Source organism: Pelmatolapia mariae, linkage group LG13 (assembly GCF_036321145.2).
Source record: "Pelmatolapia mariae isolate MD_Pm_ZW linkage group LG13, Pm_UMD_F_2, whole genome shotgun sequence".
Lineage (NCBI taxonomy): Eukaryota > Metazoa > Chordata > Actinopteri > Cichliformes > Cichlidae > Pelmatolapia > Pelmatolapia mariae.
In genome coordinates this window covers 9,517,742-9,530,493 of record NC_086238.1, presented here as the reverse complement: position 1 = coordinate 9,530,493, position 12,752 = coordinate 9,517,742, and the positions used below count along the sequence as shown (strand labels likewise).

The window sequence follows — 12,752 nt, the reverse complement described above, 5'->3', positions numbered from 1 at the left end:
TAATGCTGGGATTCAAATATACAGTCGCTGACCAGTTTATTAGGTGCACCTGTATGACTGCTTGTTAACAGAAATGTCAAAACATCCAATCGTCTGGCAACAACTCGAGTTCATTCAGGCATTTAGATATGCTCAAGATAATCTGCGCAAGTTCAAACCAAGAATCAAAATGCCGACTTTGAACATGGCGTGGTTGACCAGGCTGGTCTGAATGTTTCAGAAATTGGTGATCTGCTGGGATTTTCCCGCACAACCATCTCTGCGATTTAAAGAGAATAGCCTAAAAAGAAAAAAATATCCTGTGAGCGGTGGTTCTCTGGGCAGTAATGCCTTGTTGATGTCAGAGGTGAACGTCTGACTGCTTTGAGGCGATAAGAAGATGACAGCAACTCGAATAATTACTTTTTATAACAATAGTATGCAGAAGAGCATCTTCACCGAACCTTGAAGCAGATTGGGCTACAGTAGCAGAAAACCATACTAGGTGCCATTCCTGTCAGTTAAGAACAGGAAAGTGAGGCTACAGTTCACATAGGCTCTGCACAGGATTGCAAAAATGTTTTGTGGTGTGATGAGTCTCAATTTCTGCTACATTTGGATGGTCGGATTAGAATTTGGCATCAATAACCTGAAAACATAAGTCCATCCTGCCTTGTATCAACAATTTAGGCCAGCGGTGATGGTATAATAGTGTGGGGGATGTTTTCTTAGAACACATTAATAATAATAATAATAATAATAACTTTATTTATAAAGCGCTTTCAAACAAAGTGCTGTACAACTATTTAAAACTAAAAAGATAAGTAAAATAAAAGCGATACATAGCAATACAGGTAAAAGACACAGTACAAGTTAAAAACAGTAAAAATTTAAAAACTAAAAGCAATAGAATTAAGACATGTAAGATAGGGTGAACAAATGTGTCTTCAGCTTAGTTTTAAAAACCTCCACAGAGCATGCCTGCCGAATATCTTGAGGGAGGTTATTCCACAGAAACGGGGCACGAAAAGAAAACGCACGCTCTCCAATTGTCTTTTTTCTGGCTCTAGGAACTTTTAGAAGGCCAGAGTCCTGGGATCGGAGAGCACGGGATGGAACATAAAGATGTAAAAGGTCGGAGAGGTATGTAGGTGCCAATCCGTTTAAAGCCTTATAGGTCAGCAGCAGGACCTTAAAATCTGCTCGAACCTGACAAGGTAGCCAATGCAGAGAGTTCAGTACAGGGCTAATGTGCTCAAATTTCCCAGTCCTTGTTAAAATGCGAGCAGCTGCATTTTGCACGATCTGTAGACCTCTAAAACTTTTCTTTGGTAGCCCAGAAAGAAGAGTTTTACAATAATCAATACGTGAAGACACAAATGCATGGATAAGAACCTCTGCAGTGTCGCTTGACAAAACTTGTCTGATTCTGGCTATGTTCCTCAAATGATAAAAGGCGGTCTTTGTTATCTCTTTTACATGAGACTCGAAAGAGAGCACCATGTCAAACCACACGCCCAAGTTTTTTACCTTGTCCCTGCAATTTATGACACTGTCATGAATTCTTAAGATGAAATTTTGGGACAAGTGCTGAAATTTGTGTGGCCCAATGACCATCAACTCTGTTTTATCAGTATTTAGGAGCAAGAAATTATCCGATAACCAGCCCTTAATTGCAGATAGACAAGATTCTAGTTTAGAAACTTCAGCACAATTTCCAATGGTTAAAGGAACATAAAGCTGCAGGTCATCAGCGTAACAATGAAAGGTTACATTAAAAGAACGTAAAAGAACACCAAGAGGCAGCAGGTACATAGAAAACAGCAATGGTCCAAGTACAGAGCCCTGAGGGACCCCGTGCCTCACTGCACAGGTCTCGGAGAGATCATTTTTAAATGCAAACATTAGGCACCTTGTTTGCAATGGAATATCTTTTAAATCCCACAGCCCATCTGAGTATTGTTGCTGACCATGTTCATCCCTTTATGACCACAGTGTACCCATCTTCTGATGGCTGCTTCCAGCAGGATAATGTTAGAAAGTTCACTTGAGTGTAGATCTCAAGCCAATCGAGCATCTTTCGGATGTGGTGGTCTTTACCTAGAAAGTGGAAATTGCAAAATACGGGACTGGAGGATAAATGGAACGCTAATAAGTTACAACACTTGTGGTTCCAGAAGTGGTTTATTTTTGCTACAGCGATGGTCAGGGGTGGTAATGGCAAGGACAGGGTTAATGCTACAGCAACCTCTGTTTAAGCAGATGTTTACAGTGTGTTGCCTATGCGTCATGTGACAGCTCACTATAGAAGCTTGAATTGTTTAATTTGCACCAGGAGGGAATTAATACATTTCATATATGCCTGTGGGGAACTTATTAACACCTGTTAATAAGATGAACTGAAAACAATAAAATGTAATATGATATATCTATCTATATATATCTATATATATCTATATATCTATATCTATATCTATATATCTATATCTATATCTATATCTATATCTATCTATCTATCTATCTATATATCTATATCTATATATATACTGTATATTATATATCATGTTTCTGACCATTCGCATTCAACCATATATTTTGTTTAAGCCTTTGCTTTTTTCATTATTATTATAATATTTATTTTTTTTGTCCTTTGTGGACTTTGGTTGTAAACACATTTACTGACTCCTGCGGCTCCCTCTCTGAATCTCTCTCTCTCTCTCTGTCTGCCTGTCTCGCCCTGTTTGACATCACAGATGTGTTTATATATAGCCAGCAGATGGATTCTCCCATAACAGTCTGCTTCACTGGTTTTCTGTGCGTGAGCTTAGCCCACCGCCGGCCGCTCAAATAAGCTAGAAGAAATTCTTTGTTTACATTATGTCTCCTGATCTGCCTAGCCTTTAGTTCGTGACTACATCCATTATTCATGTATTCTCATTCACCGTAAACGCACTCGCATGCATAGAGAGAATGTTAAACGTTAGTGCTGCTCAATGTGCTCTCGCTGTTCGCTATTCAGTGTGCAATAATGAGAACTACTGTCCTGTGATTAAACTGGCATCCATGGAGGTCTTCACATAATATATTATTGAAAAAAAAAATACAAAATAGTAGCAGTTATTAGCAGTTATAAGATGGAAATCCTTGTTTCATTTGAAATGAAATCATTGTAAAGTAAATGTAATGTGCAGTTTGTATTTTCTATGAAATGTAATTCATGAAGGTAAAGCCACAACTGTGACCAAACAGATGACTGCAGGGATTTTTAACATGCTTAAAATAAATAAAAAAAACAGCAACACTGCAAATGGCAAAGAGAGCCAGAAACAAGCGATGTGACATTTGCACGACACACTGTAGTCCTGGTGTGATGTGCTGTGCTCCTACTGCGGTATAATTGTGCAGCATGTGAGGTTTTGGGGTTCTTCTGGGTGAGAAGTAACTGGTGGGCATAGACTAACACACACCCTGTCTGGAGTGCTATCAAGTCAGTCAGAGTGAAACCTTAGACATCCCTGTGGATGGTGACATGTATATGTGCATGTATACAAATTTTCCTGGGTCTTTGCCGCATGCTGGCAATGCAATAAAGTGAGTGGATGAGTGGGAGTGGGAGAAATTCAGTTAGATGTAAGTATTTAACTGTTTGCAGTGTGACATATTGTATAAGAGCTTACCGGATAAAGTTTCATGGTGGGAGCTTGAACTTTATATAACGTTGATAACTTTTTAAGATATCTTGGTTACGGTGTGATTAGTGGAGGACTTAAGGAGGAAGAGTGGGATGAGACGGGGTAGTAGCCCCTGCACATGCTACAGTGGCCTTAAATACCACTGGTATGCTAACAAATGGGTGAATAGGAAACCGTTGCAATGGGTTTTGTTGAACCACTGTGTTTAAGAATGCATTGTAGGATTTATTTATTTTAATTATTTTAAAAAAAGGGAACAACAAAACTACAATAGCACCTCTTGTGTTGAACAAAAATATTGAACACAGGCTGGTGAAGTGGACGATAATTATCTATTAGAACAAACACAGCACTTAACTTTGAACCAGGCTATATCTGTCTCAGGTCAATGCCTCATTCACTTTTTCTGCCAAATAAAATGCCTGAACCGGCTCTTATTTATTTAAATGATATTAAGCTAAAGTTTCTAAATGTTAAATGTGCTTGATAGCAGCCTGTCTGAAATACTGAATTCTTGTGGTGCTCAAAAGCAAAGCTGAATGCTTCACATCACTTTCACGATAGGTACTTCAAAAGTTTGTGAGTCTCCAAACACTGAGTCATTTAATGAGTATATAAACCATAAGTAACCAAATTACCCACTGGAGTACTGCGAGGCCCAACGGCAGAGCTGGATAATAATCTTATGACTAAGCCAGGCTTTTTTAGGGTCAGTTTATTGGCATTGTTATGGGTTAGAATGAAATTAGGAAAATGGCAGCTGTGTCCATGCCATATCATTATCAAATATAATCCAATTTAACCAGACAATCCTCTTGAAATGGACAGAGCACTCTCTTGGGCTCATCTGCTCTTTAGCCCTGCAGAAATACTCAAGTTGCAGTCTGGTTTGTTTTCGTATCACATGTGGGTGCGCATCGGTCACCCCAGTGGTCAGCTGGCTTTTGGTTGCATGTCTTTATTGCTTCATAAAGTTCTAGGAATTATGATGTGTCGGGTTTTAAAAACAAGAATAAACTCACTGTAAACACTTAGTTTTCACTCGTCACCATTTTTGAATTTTATGGGGTCATCACAACAAACGTCCCACACTTACACAACAGGGACACTAATTTTACTTTGTTGACATAGCACATAATCTGCTCTGATGGCTACTTGTCAGATGCCACTGTGAGAAGGGACAAGTAAAATGTTTTCCTAGTGCTACATGTGCACTATGAGACTGTTCCCACAGAGTGGACCGATGGCACATAATCCAGGGGCTTTAAAGTTATTTCAATTCCAGGCATTCTCTATGGACTCCATTTATTATGCCTGAATATAGGTTTTTTTTTCTTTGAGGAAGACAAAAGTGGAGGAAATCCACTTGCTTCATTTCTGGCAGAAGGACAAGCAGAGTGCTTACTTGTATCAAATCAGGAATGAGCGAATTTCTAGAGAGGAACAGCTGCATGCAGCGACTGTGCCAAACAAAGCATGTCAATTAAGTGCCATGCAACTCTGCTCACTCAGCCAGACACGAGAAGGCACATTAAAAGGGCTGCATGAGAACAACAGTTTACCCCGAGGAACAATTATGCCATATGTGCAATAAAATTAGAGTGGCCTCATACACATCTTGTTATTTGACTTGAACACACATATTCACCATTAATAGTAGCAGATGGATGCTATGATGGCGTGATGGATGCAGTGACACCCTTTTTTTGTCCTAAAGAAATGTGTAGTTTTTTAAGGGTATACATAAGTTCAGAAACTTATACTACGTACAGTACATGCTCTCCATCTCCTACAGTCTTTTAACATGGCTGCTCTTTTGCAAACTTTCCTTGATATATATTATAGAAATCGTTCACCAAGATGTGTTTGAAAAGTGGGAAGCCATGCGGGCTGTTAAGTGTGCCATCATTTTAGATCCACAACAACCAGTTTGAGAGTTTTTATCAGGTTTTTTTTTTTAGAGCTGTTAAGTTGCAGTATCCCCAGAAGTATTTCAGGCTCATGCGGGTATACGGTGAGTAACCCGAAGGAACATGAACATGATGCTGCCAGGATGCATAGACATTAAACAGGAAGTGTGGAAATAATGGATTATGACAAATTGCCTTACTGTGGGGGATAATATGTATAATTTGTTGTTGTTCAACAAACTGACTTATCTGCTTATAATCAACAATGTGTTCCTGTCGGTTTCCTTAATTTGCCTACTCAGATTTCGTTTCCATTTTTTTCTAGGAGGCTCAGAAGGTGAACAACCCTGCCAACAATCAGGCAGCAGACAGAGCACCAAAGGGCCCTGATGAGAAGGAGGAGGCGCCAGCCAATGAAGTGGGATGGATGACTTCAGTCAAAGACTGGGCCGGTGTCATGATCTCCGCTCAGACTCTCACTGGCAGAGTTCTCGTAAGTTTTCCGTTTTCAGCCACCGTTAACTAAGTGCAACAGTTTGGTCTTTCCTCAGGCAAAAGGACTGCACATAGTGTTCACAATTAAGTTGGCTTTTGGATAAATCCACTGCATAATCCACTGTCATGTACACGTTTCCTCACCTTATTTATACAAGTCCCACTGGAGACATACTGTAGGGCAATTAATTTTATCCTAGCAGAGGCTAGTTGAATTGAGCACTGTCCGGCCTTTTTTGTGCTACAATGTCCTTTGTGTGGCCCACTGCAGCTCACTCTGCTATATGAGTTTGCATTTATTTTTGTGTGTGGCTGTGCATGTACATACTTAGATGCATACGAGGAAGATTTGTTAATGTTTGTTAACAATGAACTATGAAGTAAACAAACTCCTTGTCCTGTGTTGCTTTTAGTCGCTTATTTTACCCTCAGAATTTATTTGTTTAGATATTGCACGTTTCCATAATTTGGCACAGAATTAGCTGGTCTGTGTAGTGAGGTATCTGTTAAGTTGGATACATATCCTAAAGGATGTCAAATTCTCTTTCTGTTTCTCCTGTTGTTTGATTTGTACTATGACAAAGCTTTAGAAAAACAGCTTTTAATTAAAAAGAAAAAAAAAAAAGTCTTTCCACCAGCACAGTTGCTGATGTGTTCTCCCTATAAGCATATCCATATGTCCTCCACACACAGTCTAATGTCTGAGCACAGAGAGTTAACTATGAGCAGCATGCTGCCTCTGCTACCTTTTAGGCTGGCTGAGTTATGGAAAGACTTCACAGCACTTGATTAAAACTGAGGCCCATTTAAGTGCTGGGCAACACAGTGTATACACGGTGCTTAGAACATTTATTAGTCCCCCATCTGGTGTAAGGTTTATGCCACAGCTGCCCTAAATTAACAGTACTGGTAATGACCAAAAATCAATTTTTGTTTCTGTAATGGCTAATCCACAATTATGCATAAGGTCTTTAATCGAAATGATATTTTTAATGCTAAAACATAATTATTACTATCCATGAATTTTTCAAATGTAAAGTTTTATAGAAAAGCTGAAAAAAACCTAGAGCACATTATTTAATTTTTTTTTAGATTAACATGCCAAATTCCAGTTTACTTAGTATTTACTTGTATTTCTGAAGACAAAAATGTGTTTTAGTAGTTGAATGTTATGCTTGATTAGTGTATCAGCTCAAATTTGTGTGTAAATATTTTCATTGCTGAGGATTTTTTTATAGTGGACTACCACCGTTTCTTTTTCTGGGCTTTTGTAATCATTTGTAATAATAATTATGTTTTTCTGCTAAATCAACTCAGTCTATTAAGGTTACAAATGAGCAACATTTGCTGACTGGCTCTGATGTTTATTTTATAATTTTGCTATCATGCTTGACTAATTTGACTTCTCAGAGACCAAACTCCTGAACTCGTCCCTACATCGTTACATAAAACTGACTGGTTTTCTGTCCAGTTCTTGTGTAATTGGACACCCCCCACTCTTTTCTACCTGTTTTCTTGAGTATGGCTTCTTGACAGAAAGCTTTCCACTGCGACCATTTCTGATGAAGTTTCAACGAACAGTAGATGCATATGAACGTTTAATTAATTCATCTGTAAAGTTGGATGTTGGGTCTTGCTGGATTTTTCTCATTTTCTAAAGGACATCGCTTTCAGATATTGTTTATCTGCTATAGATAGTTTGCCACTGCTTCTTTTGTCCTCCACTTGTCATTTTTCCTCAAATATTTTAAGGTCAGACTGCACACCAAGCCAACATATGCCAGGTTTTGTGTAATGGCTCTTTTTGGTTATCAATTTGTGGTGCAAAAATACATCTGTTAAATGGTGTCTGTTTGAGATTTTTATTTTTTATTTTTTTTTTACATTCAGCTAAAGAAATAGGAGCAAATTATGTGCTTTTTGCAACAGACTTCTAGCAAAATGTATAAAGATATAATTTAAAATTGATTCTTTGCCAAGTTGTCTTTCATGTGTAGACACAAATGGATTGGATGGATTATCCCTGAAGTTAGATATCTTTTCTATGCCTGGATGATTCATCAATGTTAAGTTGCTTAACTACCAAAAAGAATACATTTTTCTGAAAACGACAGACACAGACTAGACTGGATGTCCAAAGAAAAACTTTCAATGACCTTCACAAAGCCTGGAGAACTATTGCTAAAGACCATTTAAAAATACTGATGGGTAGCTCAAGAGTTTAACGACAGAACTATAATAATAATAATAATAATAATAATAATAATAATAATAATTATGAAACACATTGCATTTATATGTTAGTCAGGGAGCATCTAGTGCTCATTTTACATCTCATTTTACATCAGCGTATGAAAAGTAGGTGTTTTGCACAGACATCTGCTGTGCATCTGTGGATTGAATGGAGCAGCAGTGGGAGTGAGGAGAGAGATGGATCCAAACTAAAATACTGACATTGTTAATGTTTGCTGGAATGTGACAGCTTCCTCATGCCTGGTGAGAATAGCTCGCAGTTGAGAAAGATTCAGGCCTTTCATGGGGAAGAAGATGAAGAATCCCGAAGGGAACTGTCAATTTACTAAATGAGCCTCTCTTTCATCACTTCCCCACTCACACAGCTCCACTGGCATGGACACAGCTCCCTCTTCCCTTTCATCTCCTGCTCTGACTGAGTGCTCCCAATCTGCCCTGTATGTACATTGGTGTGGGTGGGTGTGTGTGTGTGTGTGTGTGTGTGTGTGTGTGTGTGTGTGTGTGTGTGTGTGTGTGTGTGTGTGTGTGTGTGTGTGTGTGTATATGAGAGTGAGAGATAAATCAAAGAAACATATAGGGAGACACGCCAACAGAGAGAAAGACGGGCAGATTGAGAGTAAAACAGAGAGGTTGTGACAGTCAGGGAGAAATAAAGCACCGGCTGCTTTAGAGGGGTTTCTAGCCATAGTGATATCCCAGTGTATCGCCTACTGCGATTTGTGCTACTTGTGCTGGGGCTGATAATTCTGCCCAGCAGGCTGTGTTTGCTTACGTGCTCACTCTAATGATATGCAGCACAACTGAGTATTTACTCAAGTGAGTGCTACGTGAAGGTGAAGTGAGTACAGTATCTTCTCATGTGGGTGGAATTAACATTTGTGGGTGCATGTATGCAAGTGTTTCTCAACATGTACTGCATACAGTATAAACATGATGGCTTCTGAGTGAGTTTGTGTGTATGTATGTGCATGTGGGTGGGTAGGTGAATTCTTATGTTATTAATATTATTTAGTTTTTCTTTTGCGGGGCTCTTGCTCTGCCATTGGTGCTTCACTGCAGATCGAAATTGCGATGAGTATCCGTGTACACAGAACCTGGCTGGTAACCATAGCAACTGCTGTGTAGTGGCGCTCAGTCATTTGACATTAGGGGGCCGTCTGCCTGGGCAGAGCAGAGTAGAAATACCATGCACATTCAGTCTTTCTCTCTGTCTCTGTTTTACACACACACACACACACACACACACACACACACACACACACACACACACACACACACACAGAGGTGGGATTACATCTTGATGTAGACCCCATTCGGTTCTATCCAGGTGGAAAAGGGACAAAAGCACACTGGGAAGGATGGTCTTTGGTAGGCGGAGCCCTCCATCCCCCATTCATTTGTCTGCCTTAATGACTTCCCTATTTATGAACAATCAGGTATACCCCCAGGCTTACTGAATTACCAGAAAAATTTATATGTGCTGTGCAATAATGAGTCCCATATATTATTTTGGAAGTCTCAGTCAAGTCCTCCGTTAAGGTTAGAAACTGACTTTCATGTTCAGATTTGTTGCCTAAACCTAACCACAGATGGGAGCCTGGTTGTCTCCTTTGTACTATTCATGTGTTTTTTACAACAGAGTTCACCCCAACAAATTCCTGCCAACTTACGGTGCTACCTTCATTCAGAAGAAAAAGTTACCTCTGAGCACCTGACCAGTGGGAAAGCAATTTAGTTGTATAAGAATGTATTTTGGAGGTTAGGAAACTATGTTGCTCCATACTGTGATGAAATGCCAGCACGAGCAAGGCAATGCCTGTTTTTTTTTTTTAAAATGATGTGCAGTGACTTTACCGAGCTAATTTGCTCTGATCAGAAAGAAATGTTAATGAGCACACATTCGCCTACGCTACATCGCCATTAGGACCGGACATGCTGCATGGGAATTGATCATTCTGGTTGTTGGCGATCATGTTTTGAAAAATAATCCCATTGGTGAGCCACAGGCTGCACAAGTAGAAAATTGCACAAAAGCAAAAAAGTGTGTGTGTGTGTGTGTGTGTGTGTGTGTGTGTGTGTGTGTGTGTGTGTGTGTGTGTGTGTGTGTGTGTGTGTGTGTGTGTGTGTGTGTGTGTGTGTGTGTGTGTGTGTGTAAGGCAAAGCTGCTGATAATACATTTTTTCCTCATCATAGCTTTTGTGACTTACCCAAAAGACCCCCCCCAACAACCCCCTCACGCAAAAAGAGTAATATATCCAACATGTCACCAAGAAAAAAAAGATGCCAGCGAGATGAAATGTTGCCTGCGTGAGCCAGTGTTGTTCTGCTGTATGGGTTAGTAGTTATTGTTGTTTAGCTCTTTTTTTTTCTCCACACCTTTGTAATACCGCTTTATCAAATACAGACACTAAGTTTGCGTCCAAAGGAAAACATGTATGTTTTTAACACGGTGATTGAAATTAGAAGAGAAGAAAATCGCAGCATTTTTAGCAGGATCCAGTTTGTGATGAAGTTTTTTTGATTAATCGACAGGTGGAAAAAGGCTTATGCAGAGCAGCAACTAATTGACTGTACTGTGCACTCAGAAGAATGTGTCTCCCTGAGCCCTTATGAGACAGCTGTCCACGCAAAGGGACAGCGTACGGGAACATAGGTGGAAAAAGACCGCACCTCCGGTCAGGCTGTGGATAGCTCATCAATTACTTCGACAACCGTATCATCCCAGTTGTTTTGCTGAAAGACCTAATTAAGCACTCAAGGGCACAACGTCTGAGGAAGCAACTACTCGGACAGCTGGAAATATGAGTTGGCTGACTTCTTGTGCTACATGAGCCCAGCGTATCATCTAATAGATTCCTGCATTATTGTTACAGTGACAATGTGTGTAATCCCATAATGTTCAACAAAAACAGCGAAGGATTATAACCACTGAATGTAGATATTCCCCCTATCTCCCGGTGCAGTGGATTTGCCTGACACGGTGGGTCCAGAAATAGGTCAGTCCTGCCATCTTTCTTAATGGGATCTTGGGTGGCAACCAGAGACCATCTGTTCACATGGCACGCTCCCTAAACCCTATGGTCATCCCTCTGCCTACCATCCACCCACACACTGCACGGCACTCTGCATATCGACCCCTATCATCTGAAAATACAACACATCTGTTTCTCTTTACAGCTAAGTGATAACACTTTCATTTTAACTAGTGCTGTGACAAATCCACACCTTTTTCCTTTTTTTCTTTTTTAGCCAGCTCCTTTTATTTAAACAGTTCAGTAAAATGATAGAAGTCAACAGGACAGGAAGCACAAATTTCTTTGACATGCTTGCTTTCCTGCTACGTAGCTTTTCCTGTGATTGCCCCTCTATTATCTCATTCTTTTCAAACAATTTCTTACTCTGTGTGAGTGTGTCTTTGTGTGTGTTTGTGTGCGTTTCTTGGCAGAGACCAAGGTGAGATTGTGCATAGTGTGTAAGGTTGCTGCAAGTGTGTTTCACCACGTTTCCATGTGTCCTCAAACATCCTGTTGGGGAGAAAATAAGTGTTCTCTCACACTCCCCACGATTCCTGTGCAGAGAACGTCTGTCATTCACAGTGCTCTACAAAGTACTTTTCAGACTGGGATTGTTTATGATGGTAGTGGTGTTTGTGTTTACACCCATGTATAAGTACATTTTTGTGCTAGCGGTCCTTGGGCTTGTGCAAGCACTTTTTTTTCCGGTTACAGCAGACGTTGGGCACTGCCAGAGACTGTTTGCCTCCGAATGTATGTGTGTGCATCAGAGACGTGTTTGCCTGAGTAGACACACTATGTTTCTCTGTGCTATATGTGCGTGTTTATGTTCGTGGCGACAGTTTCCCATGTGTTGCTGTTTGTGCTTGCTAATTACACTTCCCTGCATGAATGCAAGCATACGGTTTTTACAAAATTATGTTTTATTTCCATTCAGGGGGAGCAGTTTACTTCAGTGCTGTGAAAGCTCAATGAGAAATTTTTACAAGAAACACAACCGCCCACATATAGACACAGATACTCAGCATGCACAAAGACTAGTCAGTATTTTGCAAATCATTATCATAATCATTGTATTTTTATGTATTTTTTAATTCATCATTATCAAATATAACTAAAAAAATCAAATGCACATGACTGAAACTTATTACCCAACTCTGCCTTTAAAACAACAATGCTCACAAACTTGTAAATTTCCTCAGTGGGTGCCAAAAGGGCCCGTCAGGCATCATCTATTACATCAATGTTGTAATATCCAGAGAGGCCATCTCTGCAGAAATCATCACACACATTTAACAAATTAGTTTGTTTCTAAATTAATAACAGTGGGCTCAGACACATTTTTCAGCTAACTCCCCCAGTTTGGTGATATGACACTTTGCCTCAGCAGTGTGTTCCACCATAATGAA

At 39.8% G+C, this 12,752-nt stretch overlaps 1 protein-coding gene across 11 annotated transcripts in view; it reads left to right on the top strand.

Moving 5' to 3' along the window:
* kcnma1a (potassium large conductance calcium-activated channel, subfamily M, alpha member 1a) overlaps positions 1 to 12,752 on the top strand; it is a 151,731-nt gene that overhangs the window by 36,966 nt on the left and 102,013 nt on the right. For all 11 annotated transcript variants that reach the window (XM_063490834.1, XM_063490843.1, XM_063490833.1 and 8 more), the window contains exon 2: positions 5,907 to 6,074. In XM_063490834.1, coding sequence (XP_063346904.1) covers positions 5,907 to 6,074 — 168 coding nt within the window. The remainder of the gene's footprint in view (positions 1 to 5,906; positions 6,075 to 12,752) is intronic.